The sequence below is a fragment of the Myotis myotis genome, unplaced genomic scaffold (genome assembly GCF_014108235.1).
Source record: "Myotis myotis isolate mMyoMyo1 unplaced genomic scaffold, mMyoMyo1.p scaffold_m19_p_8, whole genome shotgun sequence".
Taxonomy (NCBI): domain Eukaryota; kingdom Metazoa; phylum Chordata; class Mammalia; order Chiroptera; family Vespertilionidae; genus Myotis; species Myotis myotis.
In genome coordinates this window covers 69,957,797-69,985,315 of record NW_023416390.1, presented here as the reverse complement: position 1 = coordinate 69,985,315, position 27,519 = coordinate 69,957,797, and the positions used below count along the sequence as shown (strand labels likewise).

At 36.6% G+C, this 27,519-nt stretch overlaps 1 protein-coding gene across 3 annotated transcripts in view; it reads left to right on the top strand.

Moving 5' to 3' along the window:
• Positions 1 to 27,519, top strand: part of KYNU (kynureninase) — a 107,203-nt gene that overhangs the window by 41,228 nt on the left and 38,456 nt on the right. For all 3 annotated transcript variants that reach the window (XM_036320768.1, XM_036320769.1, XM_036320770.1), the window contains 6 exons: positions 3,831 to 3,892; positions 5,625 to 5,696; positions 7,214 to 7,288; positions 10,004 to 10,150; positions 22,534 to 22,632; positions 23,425 to 23,498. In XM_036320768.1, coding sequence (XP_036176661.1) covers positions 3,831 to 3,892; positions 5,625 to 5,696; positions 7,214 to 7,288; positions 10,004 to 10,150; positions 22,534 to 22,632; positions 23,425 to 23,498 — 529 coding nt within the window. The remainder of the gene's footprint in view (positions 1 to 3,830; positions 3,893 to 5,624; positions 5,697 to 7,213; positions 7,289 to 10,003; positions 10,151 to 22,533; positions 22,633 to 23,424; positions 23,499 to 27,519) is intronic.

Below are 27,519 nucleotides of genomic sequence, written 5' to 3'. Positions count from 1 at the left end.
AAGGTATGGAAATTCAAAGTAGATAATCTTATCAGATAATTGTGAAGAATAAGTGATTTGCATAATACATACCACATGTTTAGACATGTTGGCACATAGTAAGGGCTCAATAAACTTTCACTTGCCAGACATAGAAATAAGAAGGCAAAGCTTACATTTAACTAGGTTTCACTTCCTGGTAAAGCAAAAAATTATGTTCAATAAATAAATAAGCAGGAAATCACTTTTCAAATGAGAGCCCTGGCTCAAACCCATCTCAGGTGAAGTGATTCACATCTTGACATTTACTGCAGTGAGTTGTAGATGATCTTCAAAGTAAAGGATCTTTCGAAGACTGATAAACTTTTGGGAAGCTTTCAAAAAGATTTTCCTTCAATACGTGTAGTTCTTGAAATTGCAACATTAATTTTTTAAAAATCTCAGGAAAAAGAAGAGAAACAGCCGAAACCGGTTTGGCTCAGTGGATAGAGCGTCGGCCTGCGGACTGAAAGGTCCCAGGTTCGATTCCGGTCAAGGGCATGTGCCTGGGTTGCGGGCACCTCCCCGGTAGGAGATGTGCAGGAGGCAGCTGATCGATGTTTCTCTCTCATCGATGTTTCTAACTCTCTATCTCTCTCCCTTTCTCTCTGTAAAAAATCAATAAAATATATTTAAAAAAAAAAAAAAAGAAGAAGAAGAGAAACAAAGTAAAGCAACTTGGAAAAATTTCAGTTTCTTTTTTTAAAGGTTTATTTTCTTATAGAATGCTGATGACATTTAATTATATTAGGAGAATGGTGGTTTCAGAAATACAATTTGAACTAAAAAAGATATGTCATTAGGTGACTTTTCTTTTTAAAATACACTAAAAATCTTTGGCCCTTTGATGTTAAGAACACTTCATCTTTAGTGCCTTTAGGTTACACTTGGAATAAACATTTCTACTAGTGTTCAGAAACTTTAATATTAACACCACCTTCAGATATATATGTGCATGCATGTATGTATGTTAGACCAACCCTGTCCTTGATTAACGTTAGTAGCAGGTGAGGAGAGTATTTTGTGAAGCACTTGATTGACTTGAATTTAAAACGTTCCAAGGAGAATAATTTCCATGTGTGCCAAAGTATTCGTGTCATGAGGGATTCTTTACCAAGAATTGATTCAGTGTTAGTATGTCATTGAATGTGAGGGAAGGAAGCACAATGTCCAGTGTATGTCTAGAATTCAGCCCAGCATATCTGGTTCATCACATTCCCAGGCAAGAAAAATTTTAGGTGATCTCAAATGAACACTGCCTTGTTTGGAGGACTAAAATTTTCCAGGAATCTATAATCATTTTAATCAGAATGTAATCATTAAGCAAAAATGGAATGTCTGAGCTTCTATAGAAATTCTCCCCTGCCCCATCCTGACTCTTTTATATCTCTATTTTTCATTTTGTGTTTTCTTTTTGTGTGTGCTTTCTTCTCGTTAGAGTGCGTTCATTCAAATACATCCCTTTCTGTTAATTCTGCTGTCTCTTTATATTACTATCCCTTCCTTTCCTCCTTCCACTCTCCCTGCCAAAATATTTTTTTAATGAAATAAATGATTTTCAGAAAAGATGCATGCAAATAGCTAACAGGGAGTTAAAGATAATACCAGATTATGTATCTTAGATAATGTTTTAGAAATAACAGTAAAAAATTTATACCATCATGTAAATAAACAAATTAATAAAGCTGGTATCACTTATCTTGCCATAGTGCAAAAATATTTTCATATGATTGAAGATATATGCCACTGTATACAACATAAGCATATCATATTCATATCTATGTAGTGTGTTTAAGATAAATTTTATTAATGCGTGGAATGTAGAATAAGATTGTTTCTAGTGCCACTTGACCTCAGACACTATACACCTTACAATGACCAGGCATACACCCACCACTCGTTTAGCAACCTTGCTTAGCAAATGGGGAAATCTATCTGCCAAATGCAACAGGAAGGTGTGTGTGTTTTTTTTAATGTCTATGTTGAAATCTAGAATCCTAAATTGTAGAATTACTTCCAGTGGACTCCCCTCAAGTAAACTAAACCTGGAATCTATTAATTGGAGTAATTATTCCAATTACTGCCCATTCTATTACAATGGAACTCTACCAGAAGTATCTCTTTGGGTACAAAATGAAGGACATGTATTATACTCTTTTTCTAATATTTAGTACAGCCTTATAAGCATTAAAGCCTACAGCCCATTTTTCTCAGTGATGGTAAAGGGACATTATCCTATTACACAGGTCTAATTGCCTTTGAGAGACAACACAAGAACTAAAAATAGGGAAAGTATTATCATAGTCATTGTGCTCTGAGTTAAGCATCCAATGTATGCTTTGTCTCTGGATCTGTTTCTAGTGCCACAACCCTCAACAATTAGATTGGATTATAATTGTGCAGTGGATATCTTAGTTTTGCATGCTTTATTCATCAGATAATGCATTTGTATATTAACTAGAGGCTCAGCGCACAAAATTCATGTGCGGGTATGGTCCCTGGGGCTGGCCTGTGAACAGGGCCATCTTCCCCAGCTTCCTGCAGCTGGCCTCACCCCCTACGCCCACCCACCCCTGGATCCCCGGTCACCATCAGGTGATAGGTGCCTGACGGCTGGGGGAAGGGACCGAGAGGTAGGCTGTTCCTGCCCGCTCACCAGCCCTGCCCCTTCTGTGGGTGGCCATCAGGTGATCGGAGCCTGCCAGCTGGGTAAAGGGACCAGAGGTGGTCAGTGAGCCTCATAGTGACTGGTCCAGAGGTCGTTCTGCTATTAGGGTCAATTTGCATATTACCTTTTTATTATATAGAATAAAGGCCTGGTGCATGGGTGGGAGCCAGCTGGCCTGCCCTGAAGAGGGCCCTGGGTTGGGGTGGGGGGTCACCGCTGTGGGGCAGCGGCCTGGGCGAGGGGTCATGGGCAGTTTGCAGGCCAGCCATGCCCTGGCTTTGTCATGAAGGACATCTGGAAGATGTCCGGTCTATCCGGTCTAATTAGCATGTTACCCTTTTATTAGTATAGATTATCTGATATCAGTGTGTTTGAATAAGCCCCAGACCTATTTACACACTTATATTTTACTTTCTAGCTCTTTTGTCTATCACATATACCAGGGGTCCTCAAACTTTTTAAACAGGGGGCCAATTCACTGTCCTTCAGACTGTTGGAGGGCCAGACTATAGTTTAAAAAAAAAAACTATGAACAAATTACTATGCACACTGCACATATCTTATTTTGAAGTAAAAAACAAAATGGGAACAAATACAATATTTGTATTTGCATGTGGCCCGCGGGCCGTAGTTTGAGGACTCCTGACATGTGCTATCACATATTTCACTGGAAGAACAGTGAATTATGTTCGACAAAGTGGCCTCCTTTTAGGGAAGGTGCATTTTAATTTGACATTAGACACAACCAGCTTTAAAAATGTGATTGGCTTTTATTTCTTTGAAGATTTCTTTTGGAAATACACTTACTGCAAAAATGTGCTCTCTGGGAATTTGACAAACTAGCTGATAATAGGATAAATCATTTTTAGTTTACAGAACAAAACAAAAGCTTCATTACTTTGCTGTTATTGTTTACTATATCAAAAATAAACTGTAATTTTTAGTTAGCTATGTGCATCTAAGTCCAGATATTGTTTGATAAAATGAGCCACATGGGAAAAGTTCCATTTCCTTCTGATGACATATCAAATATGCCCTTATCTCTAAATACATTAAAGATGAAGGAGTAAAGCCTTCGTACTATGTTTTTCCACATATCGTTAGCACTAATAGAAAAATTTAAATTATGACATTTACTTTGCAGGAGCCAATGAGAAAGAAATAGTCCTAATGAATGCTTTGACTGTTAATTTGCATCTTCTACTGGTAAGTTTCTTCTCCCATCAAGGTTTCGTAAACATTCATTTACAGAACCTGACATTTTTCTATCTTTAATTCGTGAGCATCTGGTGATTTAGTTACTTAAAAATAAGTCGTGAAGCTATTTTCGTTTTTAGCAGGAAATGCTGGACCCTGGTAAGCTTCTTCATACTTATAGGAGAGTTGACTCTTGCAAAGAGCTCTTTTCTCAGAACATAAGGAATTAGAGTCACAGTGGGTGAAAAGCACAGAAAACCATGACATACAAATGCGAGCAAGCACTGAGCTTTATAGAAAGACAGTTTTTCCAATATGCTGGACTTCAGCAGGGGGGATTATGGATCAGTATGATTTTGTAGATATTAAGTTTTGGAAATAGGTTAAAAAAGAATGTGAAAATAAAACTAAATTGGAGAAAAGGGACCTAGAACCTGAAATGAGTTACTGTGTTTAAGGTGCTTCCTTTTTGTTAATCCTCACCCAAGGATATTTTCCATTGATTTTTATAGAGAGAGTGGAAAGGAAGGGAGAAAGAGAGAGAGAGAAACATCGATGTGAGAGAGACACATCGATTGGTTGCCTCCTGCACTCGCCCAACCAGGGCTGGGAATCAAGCCTATAATAGAGCCTACATCCCAGGTACGTGTCCTTGGCTGGAATTGAACCCAGGACTCTTCATTCCTCAGGCAGACATTCTATGTACTCTATTCATTGAGCCAAACCAAAGTATTTAATAAATGTCAAATACATTCTTGATTTGAAATATGATGTCTATAGTACTTGCTTGATGCTTTGTAAATGTTTTTTTTATTTTTAAGTTTTTGTAATCATATCTACGTGACTAAGATGCACAATGAAGTCATCAATATTTTATTTTAGTAAAATGGAGACATGATAATTAAATATGATTGAAGAAACATGCTTATGGAGTATGCTACGTATCATAGTAAAAAGCATAGTTTCAAGTTCAGACATCCCTGGATTGACTTCCAGCTAAGATACTTAATGCCTGTTTGAATTTGGATGTTTTTTGAGGTGTTTAAATCTTAATTTTCTCCTTTGCAAAAATGAGAATAATAATGGCTACCTTGTAGGTATGCATGAGTATAAAATGTGATAATATGGAAAATTGCTTTAGCACCCATGTCAATGATCAACACGTAATTAACAGTAGCAATCATTTTCATTGCTATTATTGTCAGCCTCATTCTCCATGAACTATTGGTCAACCAAAAAAAAAGGCCCCAGTGAATGAGTGAGCCACTGCTCCCTGGTGCCCCTGGGAATGCGAAATGTTTCACGTTAGGGCTAAAAGACTTTTGAATTGGACCTAAAATAAAGTCCCATAATATAGTAAAGCAGTGCAAATATTATGTACTAGAAACCAAATCACCAGAGGAAGATAAACCAATATAAATAAGACTGATATTTCAGTCTCACAATAGAGAAATTACCATTAAATGCATTAGGAAGATAATTTTTCAATTAAAGTTTAAATAAAGTCTGAGGATTTATACTTTCTGATTCACATTTTCTCCTGAATTTGCCAGTCTCTTCTTTCTCTTTATAATTCATTGGAAATGAGGCTAATTGGAAAGGTACCTTCGACAGACACCTACATGTGTAATTAATTAATGCCTTTTAAATGCTGGAGATTATAAAATGAAAGTGTAGTATAAACTAACCAAATGTGTAATTGTGCATTAATGCTTTTCTCAATAAATCCATTTCATTGCAGTTATCGTTTTTTAAGCCGACACAAAAACGGTACAAAATTCTTCTTGAAGCCAAAGCCTTCCCTTCAGATCATGTGAGATTCTTCAAATTATATTTATATTCTGTCTATTCTTCCTAGCGAAGCATATCATTTGCCTGACTTGAATGTTTATTCCCTAGTCTTTTTCTAAGTAAACTTAGAATAAAAAGATCTGTCAAATGCTTTTGATTTAGATATTTTAAAAAACAAAGTGTCGCTTTATTTCTTTTGTTCAAGTAAAACATGTGCTAGGGGAGGAAAGAATTGAACAGGAACATTGATTTATTAGTCTTTTCAAACAGCATTCAACAAACTGCTGGTCTAAATCAAGTGCCGTTATAAATGTTTTGTTAATTCTTGTTGCTCTTTTATTTTATAAAATTATACTGATATATGTCCTAGTGCTTAATCCTTTGGTTACACAGAATAGTAATATAAAATTTTATTTGTCCATTTTTAAAACATGCTAGCAAGTATTGTAAAAATTTTTATTAGAGATTTTTAAAAAATTTCCTGTGATTCACTAAAAAAGGCATGCTACTTTATCAGCAATTCAGTTGATAAGAAGTTAGATTGTTACAGATACAGACACAGATAAAAGTATATTGCTCATTTCAGTTTTAGTCATAGAGAAACTCAAGTTTCATCCTTATATTATCACTGTTAACTATTCTAGTCCACATCTTGTCACTTTAAATCCTTTAATTATGTCCACATTAATAGCATTACCATACTAAAAAGGATCAAAACCTTAATTAATAGCTTGAAAAAATTCGGGGTCACTATTACTGCAACCCATTCAGATCTAGTAGTCTCATTGAAAAGAACTTTTCGAGATATATATATATATATATATATATATATATATATATATATATATATATTTTTTTTTTTACTAGTTTACTTTCTCTAGGATGAGTCATTTGCATAGTCTCTGTTCAAGCCTAGCAAGTCCACACTATGCTTTGATTATATTTTAGAATTTTGATTTGCATTTGTGATTTACTTTCTTATTCTAAAAATCTCTTGTAACTCCCTGAAGTCTAGTTGGTTGGCTCCTATGTTTCCATTTATCTCTATTATTTATGTTTCAAAGAATGTTCAGATTCCTGCCTACAAATTATATTAAGCAGTTCTTCTCTAATGTATTGTGTTTAGTCACTTTTAACCTTGACCTTCGATATAATAATGTACGTTTATTGCTATTTATTTATTTATTTTAGATTTTTTCATGGCTTTTATTTATTTTCTATTTATTTATTTATTTTCTTTTTTAGAGAGAGAGAGAGAGAGAGAGGGAATGAGAGAGAGAGAGGAAGAGAGAGGGCAAGAGAGAGTGAAACACCGATGTGAGAGCAAACCAATGATCAGCTGCCTCTTGCATTCTCCCTGTGGAGGATTGAGCCCCAACCTAGGCATGTGCCTGGACAGGAAATCTAACTGGCAACGTTTTGGGTGTGTGGGACAGTGCCCAAAAAACAGCCACACTGGCCAGGGCTTATTATTTATTTTCAGAGATATTTCAAGTACTTCTGTGCACTGTGATTTAATAAATTATCCTTATTTTTCAGTATGCTATTGAATCACAGCTTCAACTTCATGGACTCAACACTGAGAAAAGTATGCGGATTTTAAAGCCAAGAGAGGTATATGAGAAAGAGAAATACATATTCATCACACTTCTGTTTAGTATTGATTTTTTTTCTTTGTTTTATTTAGATGTTTACTATCTTCATTATCTTAATGGAACTTTCAAGAACGTTTAAAAAAAACCTATAATTCAGTAAACAGTTGTCATTTTGTTTAAAAGGGGGGATTAAGTCAAGAGTATACTTATTTTCATTTTCCAAGGGCTAGTCATATTACAAGCAAAGTCTTTTACTATTAATAGCACTGGAGTCTGCCATATTCTTCAGTGGGAGGGTAAAGATGGCAAATTGCATATATCATTTTCAATTTCAGATGCCATTGCCTGTGGATGCCATTAAAATCATATTAAAAACTAGTAATATTTTTTTGGAACTGAATGATGCCATCTTTTATGTCTCTTCTTATTCTAAGTATCAAATGTTTTCGTTTGAGCTTGGACTATGGTGTAGAAAGGGATGTGATATAGTATTAAAAGCTTGTGCTTCATAAGTGGCTGATATACCCCTGCGCAATCCCAGACCCACCAACGTACTGGGTAAGGGACTTTGGGAAAGTTACTTTATCTCTCTGAGATCCCTTCATATTTAAGCAGGTAACAAAGAAAACACCTGATCAGACTTGACAATATGTGTAAGATCAGAAATAATGCACACTTTACATTAATAGAGATATAAGGCTACTAGTAAGTTGTAGAAACTTTGGCATAGAGACCCTGTGGCTTGTGAAATTGCACACCAGGATATCCACATAGAATAAATGTTAAATTCACAAATGATGCTGCTAGTCTGTTTGAGCAATTATTTCTTTCGACAGATAATATGTTGAGGAATTAAAATCTACTTCATTCACTTCTATTTGCCAACATGAAATAAATTAAGGAAATGGAAAGTTTCCACACCTGTGATAGGATATTTTTCTCCCCATAGGTCATGTATAAATAGCTAATTTCCAAAAAAAAGGAATATAGTCACTAATATATCACAAGTCTTGATGTTAAAAGTGACAAGTGTTATGAAGACTCATGAGGTAATTATAATCTTGGAGCACTCTTTAGCATTACTAGATTAGAGCAAGTCAACATGAATGATTTTTAACCTTTTTCACCTCATGGAGCACATAAACTAGTTGCTAGAACTAAAATTCTGCGGCACACCAAAAAATATACTTTTTGCCGATCTGACAAAAAAAATAGGTATAATTTTGATTCATTCACATCTGATGGCTATTGTTGTGTTGGCTGTTGTCATTTTTTTTATTTGACACAACGTCAGTGCCCCTGACTAAATAGCTGAGCATTGCATGTCTGAAAATTATTGCCATAGCTATCATATATATTTCGGAAAGGGAGAGAGAGATAGAAACATCAATGATGAGAAAAAAATCATCAATGGGTTGCCTTATGCACAGACCTAGCCCACAACCCAGGCATGTGCTCTGGCCAGGAATTGAACCTTGTCCTCCTTGTTCATAGGTCGACACTCAACCACTGAGCCATATCAGCTGGGCCATATCCTATCTTTAACAAATATATTTATTTGCTTAATACTGAGTCTTACAATAAATAATAAGTATTAATATATAGAGTACTTTTCTTACTATTTTTTGAAATTATGGTGGACAAACCATATTAGATTCCTTTAAGAAAAAGAGATTTGGATTATTATATAATTCATTTTACTTAGAAGATTGTTTTAGAATTACTGAAACCCTTTTTATAAATAAAGTACACATCACTAAAGAACTCAGAGATTTCAATATCAATACTATTTTTATAGATTTCTATTTTGTAAACAAATTCTAAGCTTCTAGTAGAAACTAGAGTATGTATCATATATATATATTGACCTAACACAGGATTCAGTAATTAGCAAATAGCAAGAATTATTAAAAAATAACTGAAGGAAAACTTATGAATAATGAAAATCCCTCAAATCCTTCTAATATTAGTATAGTTAGTGATGCTTTCACCTCAAAATCATGTGCGATTTAGCACTGGAGAATATTTCTGAAGATTTCATAAATAGATAAAAATTGTTATGATACAATTTGATACTTTGTATTTAGCTGATTTCTTTTTATTTTTTCAAGTTGTTTACAAGACCAAATCTAAATTCATGCACAATTTTCACTAAGTAACCAATCATTGGTCTTACATGGGGAGATGTGCAGAAAATTACTTTAATAATTGAGTTTTGCTGATATTTTTTTCAAGTTTGGGTCTTGATGTTTAGACTGCTGTGGAGGAAATTTAACACTTCAATTAGTAGAAGATAACAGTTAGGTTATATCCAGATGAAAGATGCATAAGTATTTTTATTCTACCAAAAATTCACAATATTAGATTGTTAAGTGAAATACTTATCTCTAAGAAATTTCTCTTGCTATGTAATAGTTCATGGACTTGTACTTTCTGTATTTTATTGGGTGGGGATAAGAATGAAACAATTTATAAGTATGCAAATAGCAACATTTAATTGGAAAATAAAGTAGGGTTCTGCAAAAAATTATACTTTATAAAACTCTTTTTACTATGTTATCATCCTTATTTAATAATAATAAAAACCGTGCTCAAATGCCTCTATCTTGCCAAATTTTGGAAGATCTTTAATTTGAAAAGAAAAAATCCCTTTGATCTACTTATGGCGGGAAAGTGCTCATGGTGAATTTTAGATGGGAACTATTAAGTGAGAAATTTATTATTGTGCCTTTAGGGGGAAGAAACCTTGAGAACAGAAGACATCCTTGAAGTAATTGAGAAGGAAGGAGACTCTATTGCAGTGATCCTGTTTAGTGGGGTGCATTATTATACTGGACAGCACTTCAATATGCCCGCCATCACAAAAGCCGGACAAGCAAAGGTATGCACATCATTTGCTCCTTCTCACAGCACCCCACACATCACCCTACTGACGGTACTTCTAGTGAAATATCTTTGTGTCTATGTAAAATTACTTAAAGAGTTAAAAAAAAGAGAAAAGCTTTACATATAAAAATCTTATAAACCTTTTTGCTTTAGGCATCTCCCTTTAAACCTCTTTTTATCACTTCTTTGGTCTCCCCTCCTTACTAGCATCTACTGTCCCAATGTTTACCTCTAGGCAGCAGCACAGGTGAGCTTCCTGCCAGTGATATCACCTGAACTGAGCTGCTTAGTCAACAGGAAGCAGACAGAATATTTAGGAAAGTAGCTACATGCTAGGCCGTTTGTCACACTGTAACTCATTATAAATATACTTCAGTCTTGCTTAATCCTAGGTAGCTGAAAAAGACAGGTGCAGAATAAAATTTTATCAGAAGATTGAGTTTTGCACAGTTTACATTAAGGAAGTCATTTTTATCCCTAAGAATCTTAAGAAATTACACCTACAATAAGAACTTTTCCTTAAGTATTACCAAATCACACTTAAATTGTTTACCATTTTGAACTTGTGTTATTTTATATATGCTTTTGTAAAAAAGTTATTTTAATATATGTTTGCTTTAAAAAAGAGACCAGAGAGGAGCAACACTCTCAACAGTTACAATTTGGATTTAAAATCTTTAAATGTGTCTCTTGGCCTTCTTTCGAAAAGTGTCTATTTAGGTCCTTTGCCCATTTTTTTGATTGGATTGTTTATCTTCCTTTTGTTAAGTTGTATGAGTTACCTGTAAATGTTGGGGATTAAACCCTTACCAGAGATAACATTGGCAAATGTGTTCTCCCATGCAGGGGGCTTTCTTGTTGTTTAGTTGATGGTTTCTTTTGCTGTGTAGAACCTTTTTATTTTGATGCAGTTCCATGTGTTTATTTTCTCCTTAGTTCCATTGCCCTAGGAGCTGTATTGGTAAAGATATTGCTATGACATATGTCTGCTATCTTGCTGCCTATGGCATCTTCTAAGATTTTTATGGTTCCCCTCTTATATTTAAGTCCTTTATGCATTTTAAGTTTATTTTTGTGTATGGTGTAAGTTGGTGGTCTAGTTTCATTTTTTTCCATATATCTGTCCAATTTTCCCAACACCATTTATTGAAGAGACTGTCTTGCCTCCTTTGTCATCTACACAATGGAATATTATGCTGCTGTAAAAAATAAGGAATTTTTATCATTTGCAACAGCATGGTTGGAACTGGAGAGCATTATGCTAAGAGAAATAAGCTAGTCAGAGAAAGATGAATATCACATGATCTCACTCATTTTTGGAATATAATGAACATCATAAACTGATGAACCAAAATAGGTATAGAGACAAAGAAGCATCGAACAGACTGTAAAACTTCAGCAAAAGGCAGGGGAGGGTTAAGGTGGGGTAAGAGATCAACCAAAGCATTTGTATGCATGTATATAAGCATAACCAATGGACACAGACACTAGGGGGGTGGGGGCATGTGTGTGGGATGGGGTGGGGGGCTGGGGTGAGGTCAATAAGTGAAAAAGGAGACATATGTTCTGTGTGTAATAGTTTAAACAATAAAAATATATATATATAGAATAGGAAAGAAATCCTTAAATAGCAGTTCTATTTGATTCGGCAATGAAATCATGTATTTAAAAAGGTGACAGTCAAGTTTTGTTCTGAACATTAATAAGTTATGGGATTAATCTATGTGTGAAGTCTAGTTAATATATTCAGTTATTGAAGCTAATGAATGGAACTAATGAAAAGAAATTTAGCACCGTTATCAGCAGTCTCTAGGAACTTCCAACCATGACTTCCAACTGGTTTGATAGATAACTGTGAAAGTGGTGCATTACAAAAGATATAAAGATAATGTCTTCTTAATTTAGATATTAAATGCTAGGCACCAAAATAAAGGGAGGCCAATAAAAATCATATTTTAAAATGTTATACCAGTAATCAGCAGTCCCCGAATCCCTCCGTATACATACACGTTTCATTAACCTTCATAGAAATGAGCATGAGACAGAGAAGAAAGACCATGGGTTTTGGAATCAATCACACAGCCTAAGGTTCGTCTTGGCTACATCATTTAATTGTTATATGATTTTAAGCAAATTACTTGCCTTTTCAAAAGTGTTATTTTGAGATAACAAGACTCAGTTAATAAATTCAGAGTGGATATTGAAGAGGATAAAATATCTATTGGGTTGCACACTTTCTGCTGTTAAGTGATGGTCACCTCCCCCTCATAGGTCCTCAATATGAAGTTATAGAAAGTGGCTCAGAAATCCATTTTCTTTATTTCCCATTTAAAATAAAAATACATTTATTTACTTAGGTGTTATGTAATTCTCATTCTTTACTACTTTGGATGCTAAAACCATTCTCTCAGCATTTTGCATGCTTCTGTTCACTTAAATAATATCATAAGTGCCTACCAACTGAAGTTCTCTTGGAGTTTTCAGACAAATAAAGATATGAATGAGCAGTTTCATCTAAATGTAACCACAAAGAACTGATATACTAGTACTATGGGAGTTAAGTGGTGATATAGCAGACTTTGATCCATTATAAAATTGTTCTAACAAACTTTTATACTCTTGCTATACAACTCCCCCCATCATCACTGAAGGTTGAGAAAAGTTCATTAAAATGTAGACAGACATAGCTCTCTTGGGTGGTCTATGAAGATAAAGCTGAAGGAGAGGCAGAGAGAATATTAAAGGTGTCAATCAAGAGAGAGATAGGAAATTATAGAAAAGGCTGTTAGGAGTGGCTCAGTGAGATAAAAAAAAAGTAAAGTTTTCAGACATGAAGTATGGTGGAAACAAAAATGATGTTGGATGGAGCAATAAAACAACAAGAGTATTTGGAAGTAGGAACTTTACATTTGTGTAAAAGGAAAGTGACAGAAATTGTGAAGAACATATTAATTAAATAAATAGATGCATGGGAAAAAGAGAGAAATCATAAATGGCTTGATGAGTTATTTTGAATCCTGGAAACCATCACACCTATAGCAAAAAATTTCTAGAACATTTATAACACTCAGTATCTCCTATTGTGCCTTTTTCCAAATACTGCCTGTTAGCTCTCTACCACTCTCCTGACTTCTAACAAAATGTGTATATACACTTTGAATAATTATTAATTCTAATGAGTTAAATCTGAAAATAACAAAACATCAGTTGAGCTATATCAGCTGTTTAAGTGTGTATACATTTTTGGGACACCCTGTATATTAGCTTTGTCCATCTTTGAACTTTATATAAAGATACATATATATCTAGATATAGATAGATATACATATATATCTAGATATAGATAGATATAGATATAGATATAGATAGATAGATACATATATATTTATAATATTACAATATGTATTATTTTGTGTCTGACATTTGATTACTATTACATTTGTAATATTTATTCATGTTACATGTAGCAGTAGTTTTATTTTTATTTCAGTATATAATTACAGTGTATGAAATAGATCACTATTTCCAGCATAATCAGTATAGACATTTAGGTGTTTTTTTTTTTCCACTTGAGGGCTATTAAAATAAATTCTATTCTGAGCATTCTTATAAATGTCTTTAGGTAAACATTCATACACATCTCTGTTAAATATGTAGCTAGAAGGGGAATTCTCAGAACATTAGGTATGTGTATGGTCATTTTTAATCAATAATGCTAATTTTCCAAAGGGTTGTATCAATCTGGCATATAGATGAGAGTTTTTATTGCTCGCCATTCTTACCAAAAGCGGATCTGATTAGTTTGTAATAGCAGCACATTGTAGTTTTTTTTTAATTTTTTTAAAATTAATGTATAATTGGCATAAAACATCCTACTCATTGCAGGAGTACATCATAGTGATTTTACATTTATATACGTTACAAAATGATCCCTATGATAAGCCCAGTTATCATCTGTTGCCATACAAAGTTATTATAATATTAATAGAGGCTCAGTGAACAAAATTCGTGCACGGGTGGGGTCCCTAGGCCTGACCAGTGATCAGGGCCAACTGGGGCCTTCCGGCTGCCAGCCGGGGCCTCCCTTCCCCAGCTGCCGGCTGCTGGCCGGGGCCTTCCTTCATTCCACACCACCCCTGGTGGTCAGCACAAATCATAGCGAGCGATCGAACTCCTGGTCTCCTGGTTGAACTCCTGAGGGGACACTTTGCATATTAGGCTTTTCTATATAGAGAAGATTGCTATATTTGTTATATAATACACACACGACTTATTATTTTATAATTGAATATTTGTACTTTTTAATTCCCTTCAACTATTTTACTACCCACCAACCTCTCTCCTCTCTGGTAACCACTATGTTACCCGAATCTATGAGTCTGTTTAGATTTTGTTTATTCATTTATTTTGCTTTCTAGATTTTACATTTTAGTAAAATCATACAGTATTTGTCTTTCTCTGACTTACTTCTTTAGGTTCATCCATGTTGTCACAAATGGAAATATTTCATTCTTTCTTATGCCTGAGTAATATTAGATTGTATATATGTACCACATCTTCCATCAATAAATGGAAACTTGGGTTGTTTCCATATCTTGGCTATTTTAAGTAATGCTTCAATGAACATAATTTATGATTTGGATTCAAATTAGTGTTTTGGATTCGTTTGGTTAAATGCCCACAAGAGGAATTGCTGGATCATACGGTAGTTGCATTTTTAATTTTTCGAATAAACTCCTTGCTGTTTTCCATATTGGCTGTACCATCTATATTTCCACCAACAGTATATGAAGAATCAAATTTCTCTACCAACACTTGTTTGTTTTGATTTTTTTTTTTTTTTGTAACGGCCATTCTGACAGGTGAGATCTCATTTTGGCAATTCCCTGATGATTAGTGATGGTGGGCATGTTTTCATATGCCTATTGGCCATCTGTCTGTCTTCTTTGGAAAAAAGGCTATTCAAGACATCCACCCATTTATTTTGTTTCTTAATCATTTAACATGTGAAAAATTGTGTTGTCATCTTGATCAGGTTTCTATCCATTTTTTGTGTGTCACTGACCAAGTTTTTGAGTGTTGTCCCAAAAACCATTTTTCTCATATGCCCTGTGGATTTTATTACACAATCTTTTTTTAGGGGGAGTGGGAGGGGAGTAGAGGGGAAAGTTTCATTGATTTATTTATATTTTCATTCCAACACCCCTTCCCCCTCCTCTTTGTCAACCATTAGCTTGTTCTCTGTATTTCTGGGTCTATTTCTATTTTGTTTATTCATTTATTTATTTTTAAATTCATCTTTATTGTTGAAAGTATTACAAATGTCTTCTTTTTCCCCACCATTGACCCTATCCTCCCCACTCCTGCCTCCTCCCGGCCCTCACTGCACTATTGTCTATGTCTATAGGTTATGCATATATGCATACAAGTTCTTTGAGGGTGGACCCCACAAAATTTCTGGGTTCGTGCTTGTGCTCTGCACATTGTTGATTATCTTTAAATACAGACCTGTTTGGCCAGTGAAAGGATAAGTGAGTGTCCATCAGCAAGATGGATCTCATGTTGCATGAGACAGAAAAGTTTATGCAAAATGGCTTGATGAGTTATTTCTTTAAGAATGAGGGATGGAACACCTGAGACAGGAAAGCTGGAGAGGACCAGATCTGAAATGTAGTTAGGAGCCAAATCAAGGACAGAGAGTTCCATTGTGAAGTTAATGGGTGGGTCTTTGAATGGGTACAGGGAATCTTACAATCAAATATGTGATTTCGCAAGCTCATGGAAGGAAGGAAGGCTGGAAGTATTTGTAGTGGTTAGAAGACTACCGCAGCCCAGCCGGTGTGGCTTAGCGGTTGAGCATCCACCCAGGAACCAAGAGGTCGCTGGTTAGATTCCAGTCAAGGCACATGCCAGGGTTGCAGGCTGGATCCCCAGTGTGGGCCCTGCAGGAGGCAGCCAATCGATGACTTCCTCTCTCATCGATGTTTCTATCCCTCTATCCCTCTCCCTTCCTCTCTCTCTAAATTCAATAACAATATATTTAGAGAAGACTGCTGCAATAATCTGAGGACTAATGATAAAGCAAGGTGGCCGAACACTCCTATGCTTCCATGTGGTTGTATCAATACGAGTGTGAGCCCTGTGGGTAATTTTAATAAAATCTGTTAAAAATATTTATTTATTTAAAAATTTACATGAAATAGGTACTCAAGTGTGGAGTTTATGTTTTCACCAATTCATATTGTTTTAATTACTCTTAGAAGTAATATAATAAAAATATTAACTAGATAGCTGTAGAGAGGTTTGGAGGAACGATGCATTCTTTAATTTTTATGATGCTGCCATCTAGTGAAACTTTTGTAAAATTATTTTGTGGTAATACTCAACTTTGTATCTTCTGGTCTTTTAATCAAAATGGTTATATTTTAATAATTTATGTTTTATGCCATCTATGGGGAAAGAATTGTACATGCATTAAAACATATTGTAGGAACGTGAGTGTTGTTGTTTTAATGTGGTGCCACAGATGTAACCACAGGGCTTTAATAATGGGATAAAGTAGGTGAAGTTTCATGGTTTCCTCATTGTGCCTATTCTTTATAAATAATTGATAATAAAGTGCTGGGTTTTCTGATCCTTGAGGTTTCCAAGAAAATTTAAGTTGTAAAATCGTATCTATGAAAAGCTGAGTTGTAAAAACGTTGTTTGCAAACCCAAATTTTGCTAAACTCTAAATTTTGATAGAGATTAATTGTATTTCTTTTCTATCACTCCTAAATCTTATGTTAAAATGGAGCATCCGTTGTATTTTTATGATATTTGTTACTTCTTTTTTTATGAGGAACAAAGCCCAGATATACCTCTTCCCCAAATTAGTTATATTTTACCAGTAGAAACTTTTTCTGAGATGCAAGTTTAGTCCACATTATAATGAGCAAGGTTTCTAATTAATGGATTCTCCAATATGTTGAATGTTGTTTTTAATAGAAACTATGCTCTCACAGTGGTCGGCAAACTCATTAGTCAACCGAGACAAATATCAACAGTACTTCTTCAAAATAGACTCGCCCAGGCCAAAAACCGACTTCTGCGCATGGGCCACGAAGTTTAAATCGCACTGTACGTGCGCCCACATGTGGTATTTTGTGGAAGAGCCACACTCAAGGGGCCAAAGAGCCACATGTGGCTCGCGAGCCACAGTTTGCCAACCACGGGTCTAGGGTAACAGTCAGAAAACTTTTTCTGCAACAGATGGGATAGTAAATAGTTTAGAATTCGTCAGCCTTATGGTCTGGGTTTCAATTACTCAATTCACCTACAAGAGCAGCCATAGACAATATTTAACAAATGAGAGGGTTAACTTTATTTATTAAGAACAGGTCATAGTTTGCATCCTCTCCTCTAGAGAAAGTACCCATAATAGCAGTTTGAATTTCTTTATTCTTAAGAGGTGTTAGAACAATCTAAAATTGGCCCCTCTGCAATTATTTCCTTTGAAAACCTCAATTGATAGATGTTTCTTCAAAGTGACAGAAAATTTACCACTTTGAGGATGTAATATTATATGTGTATATAGTAAACAATAGAAGAACTGAGAGGTAAAACATTTCTGCAAAGTGAACTATCACCCTCCCCACCCCCATTTTATGATCAGTTGTTGTTTATCTTTTAAATTAATGTTCAGGTACCAAGTTGTCTTAATGTGGAATGAGTCACTGTATTCTCTAAGTAAAACTTATGCTGATATGCAGAAAGCTAAGTGGTTTGATGGTTAGCCATTAAGTTAGAAAGTTACTACTTAGGTACAGTTTGGATGATACAAATTCACTAATCCAGGTTATCCTTTTGGAAATATTTGTTTCTAAAACACCAAATTCTACTAGGCAGACATACAAGACACTTGAAGCCATGCAAGTAAATAAGTCAAAATAGACTCAGCTAATAAGGAGCTGTTAAAGATTCCAGTCAGTGTAAAGGAAGAACACAGCATAGAGTAAAAAACATCATTACTTTGTGGGCTGTGGGGGGGGAACAAAATACTCTACCATCAAGGTTCTTCTAGCTGGATTAATAATCAAATAGATATGAGACAGATTAGCAAGAGAAAACCAAAAGTAATACATACATATGTAAGGGACCTCCGCTTACATGAAAGACGCATGCCGAGTTGGCTTAGAGATAGAAAGGGAACATCCTATCTAATAAAAGAGAAACATGGTAATTAGCCGTACGCCCGCTACCCTTCCCATTGGCTAATCAGGGCGATATTCAAATTAAATGCCAGTCAAGATGGTGGCCAACAGCCAGGCAGCTTGAAGCTAACATGAGGCTTGCTTGCTTCAGTGACAGAGGAAACCAATGTTCCCCGCCTGCCTTGCCAGCCTCTGAGCTTGCAGTTTGAAACATTGTTACAAATATAGAAGCTAAACAAAACCCCAGAAACCTGCTTTCAGCCAGCCAGGATCTCAGAGCTGGAGTTGATACAGTGTTTTGATTTTAGAACCCAAACAAACCAGATACCTGCTTTCAGCAGCAGAGACTTCAGAGCTGGAGCCAGAGCTAAAGCTGGCCCAGAATTAAAAAAAAAAAAAAAAGAAAAAAAGGAGCAGTTGGGAGCTTCAGTCACCCGCCAGCCTGAAAACAGCCCTCAGCCCCTCACCCAGGCTGGCCAGGCACCCCAGTGGGGACCCCCACCCTGAAGGGTGTGTGACCAGCTGCAAACAGCCATCATCCCCTCATCCAGGCTGGCCAGGCACCCCAGTGGGGACCCCAACCCTGATCCAGGACACCCTTCAGGGCAAACCAGCCGGCCCCCACCCATGCACCAGGCCTCTATCCTATATAGTAAAAGGGTAATATGCCTCCCAGCACCGGGATCAGCGGAGCCGAGATGCGTCCCGGCACTGGGATCAGCATGACAGGGGGCAGCGCCCAAACCCCCTGATCGCCCTGTGGCTCTGTGTGTGATGGGGCGGGGCCACAACCTCCCTATCCGCCCTGCTCTGTTCATGACAGGGGAAGGTGCCCCAACCCACTGATCAGCCCTGCTCTGTGCCTGATAGGGGGGAGCTCCCTAACCCCCTGATCACCCTGTGGCTCTGTGTGTGACAGGGTGCGGTGCCCCCCCCCCCCCCACGGGCCCTGCTCTGTGTGTGATAGGGTAGAGCCATAACCTCCCCATCGGCCCTGCCCTGAGTGTGACAGTGGTGGCGCCCCAACCCCCTGATTGGCCCTGCTCTGTGGGTGATAGAGGGTGGCGCCCCAGCCCCCTGATCTGCCCTGCTCTGTGTGTGACAGGGGGGAGCTCCTCAACCCCCTGATGGGCCCTGCTCTGTGCGTGACAGGGTATGGAGCCCCAACCCCCCTGATGGGCCCTGCTCTGTGTGTGACAGGGGGAGCTCCCCAACCCCTTGTTCGACTCTGCTCTGTGCGTGACAGGCTACGGAGCCCCAACGCCCCTTATGGGCCCTGCTCTGTGAGTGACAGGGGGCAGCGCCCCAACCCCCTGATTGACCCTGCTCTGTGCGTGACATGGGGTGGCGCCGCAACCTCCCCATTGACCTTGCCTTGAGTGTGACAGGGGGCAGTGCCCCAGCCCCCCAATCAACCCTACCCTGAGTGTGACTGAGGGTGGCATCACAACCTCCCGATCCGCCCTGCTCTGTGCATGACAGGGGGCAGCACCCCAACTCCCCAATCGGCCTTGCTCTGAGCCCGACCAGGGGCTGCACCTAGGGATTGGGCCTGCCCTCTGCCCCCCGGGAGCAGGCCTAAGCCAGCAGGTTGTTATCTCCCGAGGGGTCCCAGACTGTGAGAGGGCACAGGCTGGGCTGAGGGACCTCCCTCCCCCCCCCCCCCCCGAGTTCACAAATTTTTGTGCACCAGGCCTCTAGTGTGTATATAAGACATCCTGGTCTAGGGATGAGGTAACGCACCTGGGAAGTGTCAAAGGATCATTGCAGGATGACAAGAAGAACAGATGTTTAGTAAATAGAAGCTTGTCCTGCCCTACAGAGAAGCCAAAATAAGTTATCTCTGATAGCCTCTTATTATGGCCGAGGTCCCTAATTCAAGTTGTTTTTTAGGTAGTTAAAGGGAGGGACAGAAGTTTCTCTGGAGCCTGCTGCTAAAGTTGCCTCAAAGTAATCTGCATACCACTGAGGCAGATCTTGGGATACATGGTTCTCAGCTCCCACAGTCACCTTTGTGTCAGCTGATTAGAGCAGGACTTGGCTTTAGGAATTCTGCTAGTCTCAGCTGAGCTCACGCAGGTTTCTCTGGCTAAAGAAAGGAGAGTGGGGAGACCAGCAGAACCAAGCTGAGCTCATTAAGATTGATTCTGATGGACATTTTTTCATCTTCCACCTGGGCTAGCAGATTGGCCAAGCTAGTCCTTCTCATAGATGGCAGAGGGCAAGAGAGAGCAAGCCTAACCACTCAAGTGCTTTAAGGATTCTACTTGTAGTACATGTGCTAACATTCCACTGGTCAAAACAACTCATCTGGCAGATCCAAGTTTCAGAGAATAGAACCCTGCCTGCAGTGGAAGGAACTGAAAAATTACATGGCAAATGACAAGAAGGGACAAAGAATTGGAACTGTTAAGGCAATTTACCACAACATGTGTACACTTGAACTGATTAAAGTACATGTGGGCATGATGTGGGATTAAGTGATAAACTAAAAACGTCCATTAATGTCTTCAATTTAGTAGGATACTCTACAGCAATAGTTCTCTAAAAGATTTTTATGCTATGTTTACATCTCTTTCTATTTATTGTATTTGTAATTAAAACAATTTTAAAATATATTTATTTATTTTTAAATTTACTTTAGAATAGCAATATCAAACCCATTACATATTAACAAAAATTATATATGATTAAGGAAAAAAACCCTTTATTTTCTGAAATAAGCAAAAAAAGTTTTACATTTGGCAAATTCCTTTACTGTTTGGTTTAATAGAAGACAGCTTTTTGTGTGTATGTGTGTAATTTGCTTCTGCATTCAATTTTTTTTGTGTGTGAAGAATAGGAAGAAAATTGTTCCTCGTGCAGACATATAGTCAGAAAAAGCAGGAGTAGTTTAACTGCATATTTTTTGATACTGCACACGAATTTGACAAGTGAGAACTTCTTGGTAGTTGTAGTGCAGTACGTGAAACAAAATTACTGAACTGTCTGTACTTTGTTACAGTAAAATCCATTGGTTGATTTTGCATTTTGAATGGACTTTTTATCCATGACATGTAACATCAAGATTGGCCATTTGGTTCACTGAGCTATGAATATTTTCACTGAGCTATGGATATTTTCCAATTACTTACATATTTCATTATGTATTATTTTAAAATTATATATCACTATTAAGCTCAGGAGAAATATCTTTAAATACTGGGAAGGGGTCATATTCATAGAAGTGAGCACAAGCTTTTTAAAATTTTAATTTCTCTTAGAAACTACTTAAAAAAATAGAAACAAATACTATGAGTTGTTTTTCTTGAATTGACAGACTCACACATTTATAATATTGTCTAACGGTTTCTCTTCCATGGGTGGGGGAGTGAGAGTCTTCATTGAGTAAAAGTGGCTTGTTCAGATCGCAACTCAAATAATCACATACGTGCATTACTCTGAAAGAACCATCATACTTCAGAATGTGGTCGAATGTTTTAAGTATACTTCCCACATTAAACCTCCAAATATGAAAATTTTGAGATTTAATACAAATTCATCATCTCTACAGATTTATCAAGGATATTTTAAAGTAGGATGATCTTTCTCCCCCACCCTGTAACTGGATGGCTTTGATGTGCAGTGACAACCAGTACAGTTTGGGGCCCCTGCCTTCATTTATTTATGCTAAGGTGCCAGCAGTTTTGCCCATCACCGCTTTTGCATTATCATTGCAAATATCAACACAGTGGAGAAGGCAAAGAATGTCTTGCTTTATGAAAATTGTTCTGACCTAAAAGTGTTTTGGGAATGCCCAGGAGTTTGTGATTCACTCTTAGTGAACCACTGCACCAAAGGATGAACCAAATTTCTGTTATATTAGCTTGTCAAAGATTTTTTTTTTCTTTTTTCTTTTCTTTTTATCTGAGAACAATCTCTTATTGGTCTTTTTAATTTTTTAAAATTCTTTATTGTTTAAAGTATTACATATGTCTCTTTTTTCCCCCATTGACCTCTTCCCAGCCATTCCCACCCCCAGCACATGCCCTCACCCCACTACTGTTTGTGTCCATGGGTTATGCTTATATGCGTGCATACAAGTCCTTTGGTTGATCTCTTTGTCAAAGATTTTCTTAAAGATATGTGTACGGACTATTTCTAACCATTAAGCAAATTTAAAACTTGTTATTATGTTCTCCCCCAGGGTTGTTTTGTTGGCTTTGATCTAGCGCATGCAGTTGGAAATGTTGAACTCCACTTACATGACTGGGGAGTTGACTTTGCCTGCTGGTGCTCCTATAAGGTACAAATTAGTTAATATATTTATATCCTTTTATTCCCTATTAACATTAACCTAATTAAAACACTGGAAAGTTGACCAATTTTAGCTATTTGAACTACTTTTCTCCATTTTATTAGTATATTTTCTGATTTTAGTTAATTATAGTCATCCAATCTTATAGTATGATAATTAAATTCTGGTGTTTTCATCTACTATAGAGTACTTATTGCTTCAATTCCCTGGCTGCTATAGAAAGTCAGGAGATTATGGGAAAAATAACAACACTTCACACTTAAAAATTAATTCAAATTGATTGAGTTTTTAGTTTTGGTGGGGTTTTTTTAATATGTTGTGAAATTTCTACATGTGTAAGATAATTCTTATGGAATCAAGTTGCATTTGATATTTGAAGACAATTTAATGGACAGGGAGCATAGAAATGGAACTATTTTTAATCTAGGTGTTTTTAAAATATGATACTTTTATTATTACTTAAATATTTTTGTGACAAAATAATTGAAACTAATGAGCTTTGAAATTAGATTGACTTCAGTGGAACTGTTATCTATTAGTTGGGGCAAAATTTAGCCAAAAAAGTAATAGCTATTTATTCTCAATTAACACTTCCACATTTCATTTGTTTTTCTTTGAACAAGGTAACCCAAATTTTATTTTATTATGAATGTTCAAATAATCACACGTATTGAACTGGTCAAAAGTTGGTTTCTTAACAACAATAAGAAAAAGATTACATTGTTTATCTTTGTCATATATTCAGATAAACCCATATAACTTAATTTATTTTCAATCCAGTATTTAAATTCAGGAGCTGGAGGTCTCGCTGGTGCCTTTGTCCATGAAAAGCATGCCCATACAATTAAACCTGCGTGAGTACCATCTTTAGATTCTTCTTTGGTGTTAAATACACTAATTTGCATTAATAATATATTAAATTTACATAAATTCTTTAAGATGCTATCCATTAAGAATCTGGATTGATTATAATCATTTGACTACTATATTAACAATGATGTGCTTTATCAGAAATAAATGCTTCCCAAAGAGCTCAATTGGTTGAACAAGAAATGTAATCACAAAAAGGGAGCTTCTGTAATAGTAGTGAGTCACTGTAAGCATGTAGAGCAGATGGTTTAATGAAAAGAGACTACTCAATTTTTTTCAAAAATTAGACTTTAAAAAAGTTCTGATTTCTCACATCAAAGAATAAATCAAAGGCAACAAGAGATGTGCAAAATAGAGCCTTAAATGTGGTGTTTTATTACTAAAATCACATCTACCTCTAAAGCTAGAAACATAATATGATGATCTTGTAAGGAATGTCTTCTGTCCTAAAAGATTTTATAACCCATGAAAAATGAAGAAGCTGAGCACTAGGCAACAGACTGCCTACATAAAAGCAGAGCTTTTTAAAAATTTTATATAACTTTCTTCATTTTTTAGAGCAAGTGTAAATGCAAATGTGATACACCAACACACAGACACATTTTTATTTGACTGGGGACCTCACAGTGTTTCCTCTACTTTTATCTGTATAGAGATGAATAAATAATATCCTTGGAGACAAACACACACACACACACACACACACCTTTCACAGTTGTATCAGAGTATGGGTGATAAGGAGACTGGCTCTAGTAAATAAGTCATATAATAATATTTGATTAGTTTTCTAAATCTTCCCAGCTACTGGCTGAGTGATATAATCTTTTCAAGAATTGAAGTTGAATTATAATAAAGCTTGGAGCACATCATATTTCTGAGGTTCTGTGTATATGAATCCTAGAAATTTAAGATAATTTTCTATAATTCATTTGATTATATATAAATTTCTTCAAAATTTTAAAGTTTTAAAATTAAATAGAGTTTCTCTAGACAGGTATTTTGTCAGGCAGACTTCTTCTTCTAATGATTGTCAGTTCATTAGATTTCTCCCTGTTTCCCAAATTCTCTGAAAAGAATATAAGCCATATATTATAAGAATATCACCCTATATAAAGAAGGCTAATATGCAAATTGACCAAACGGTAGAATGACCAGTCGCTATAATGCGCACTGACCATCAGGGAGCAGACACTCAACATAGGAGCTGCTCTCTGGTGGTCAGTGTGCTCCCACAGGGAAAGGGCTGAGTGCAGCAGCAGTGGCGAGAGCCACTCCTGCCTCCGCAGCAGCACTAAGAATGTCCAGCTGATGGCAGGGAGTGGGCCTACGCCATCAGTCAGACATCCCCCAAGGGTTCTTGAACTGCAAGAGGACACAGGCCGTGCTGAGGGACACCCCCCGCCCCTGAGTGCACAATTTTCATGCACTGGGCCTTTAGTGCATATTATAAAAGGTCTCTTTTCTTTTTTAAAACATTTTATTGATTTCAGAGAGGAACGGAGAGGGAGAAATAGAAACATCAATGATGAGAGAGAATTATTGATTGGCTGCCACCTGTATGCCCCCTACTGGGGATTGAGCTCACAACCCAGGCATGTGCCCTTGACCAGAATCAAACCTGGGATCCTTCAGTCCACAGGCCAACGCTCTATCCACTGAGCCAAACCAGCTAGGGCAAAAGGCCTCTTTTCAATTTTAGCAGACCTCATGGATAACATTTTATCTAGCATACTTGTTTGCTGGTATATAATATATTGCTGGCTTTTGGGTGAAGATCCATCACTCTGAACACTTTCTACTCTCCACTTATTTAAATTGTAATAGAAGATCTGACATATTATATCATCCCAAAGAGCAAGCATTGGGAGTGGCAGAGGGGGTGTGATAATTAATCTACACAATTCTATAGAATGCAAGTGTTAACAGTTAAGATCTGGGCTTACAACATCAATCTATTACACTTGAGACTTCTTCATTGTTATTTGTCCTTTATGAATGAGGAGCAGGAGAGGGTGAAGGGGTTGTAGTATGCTCACATGTGTCTCAAGTTGTAGAATCCCAACATTCTCTTGATGCTGTAATAGCTAAGTCCATGTTCCCAGGAGAAAGACCATACTAGGCAGGCCAGATTCATATGCTAGCTTGACCACTTGCTGGTCCGTGACCTGAAGAATGGTCCTTGACATTCTGTGCTAGCCTCAAACTAAAGTCAGTGTCAGCATCTACCTCAAATTACTGTGAGAATAAAATGGGATGATGCATGTAAAGTACTAAGCACGGCCACTTAAGCGTTGTATGTGATCCACGCATGTAGGCTAAGAACTTGCATTTTTAACTTGTAAACTTTTGTGTAACAGAGATCAGTTCTCTCAAGCAGAAAACATAGCCCCAAGCATCACATTTTCTGATCTTTAGGACGTTATGCAGTTTTGTGCCTAAGGCCACGTTCATTTCCGCAGGTCTTTGACAGCCTGATGGTCTAAGTTTCCACTCCTTGATTCTCTCTTACATCTTACTGGTTTCCTCCATGATTAATGAGTTGAATGAGATATTTATGTGTATTCATTTTATATTTGTATAAGAGTCGTGCTTTTAACTTTTTTGAAAATTATACTTTATTAACTATTGTTGCATTTCAACTATTTGGCTGTGGAGACTGACAAGACCCAAATCAGGCTTGACTCACAAAGCCCGCCTTACAGGAAATCCTAGTTGTTGTTGTTTATTTATGTGTTAAAGCTTCTTTGATGTGATGTCAGAATGGCTAATTCCAGTGGTACCAACTTATACCCTATAGGGAATGTAACTGATATTGCCGTTGCAAATTTTGTTGCTTAAAAAAGGGTGACATCTAGTGGCTAAACATATTATTTCAAATAAGTAGTATTCAAATAACATTTCTTTTCCTGGTTGAATCTTTCATTCCTTAACAAGTAATTTTAAAGTACATACACACACACACACACACACACATACACACACATTATTTTTCTTTCATTTGGCTATATATTTATAGTACAATAGTTGTGTAGTCAAAGCCTTCAATAAAGAGGTAGAGCAAGGTGAAGTGGGAATTAGTGGGAGGTATTCTAGGTGCATGGTTACACGGCATGCACACGTGTTCGTCAAGGCTGGGCAAGAGGGCATTGTGGCCACCTGGTGTAGAGAGCGGACCCAAGATGTGTAACCCTGCACTATAAAAGCGTAATATTCAGTATATAATTTTGAAATATCTTTTAAATGATGTTTCCATTAACAACTGGTAAATTACATCTCTACCAAGATATTTCACTTCCTTTTTTGTTTTGTTTTTGTTTTGTTTAAATATGCATGTTGGCCATTGTTCAAAACCTATGACCTAAGACTTCTTCCAAGAACATTTTGCCAATAAAGAGAATTAATAGAGGTCAGAGTCAATCCACTGCATTAAGCATCATAACTCAAGCTGTTAGTCTCAACTGGAATTTGACCTTTTCCTAGTTTATCATCCCTTTTTCTCATTCCAGTGTCATATGCTAACCCTTGTATGTAGCTAAGAATTATACTAAATTAAGACTAATCGTGAGTAAATAGCATCTCGTTCTTTTTTTCCTTGAGGGCTGACATCTTTTTAGTCTATAAAGTTAGTAATTATTGCTCTGAGATATGAAGGGGAATACTCTCAATTATAAAAATTTGACAATAAAAATGTATCACTAAATAAAGTGCCTAAATACCTTTGAAATTGTCTTTTTACCTTGATTAATGTTGTGTTTCTGGTGCACTTTAAGTCAATACTTTTGATTTTAGTGACTTCAAATATTTCTGAATTCCATAAAGAGATTATTCTGTAAGTGTCCATAGACTTCAATTCAAGATCACACCATCTTCCCCCCACCTTTTTATTTTTATTTATTTATTTTAAGATTTTTTTTTATTTCAGAGAGGAAGGGACAGGGAGAAAAAGATAGAAACATCAATGATGAGAGAGAATCATTGATTGGCTGCCTCCTGCACGCCTCTACT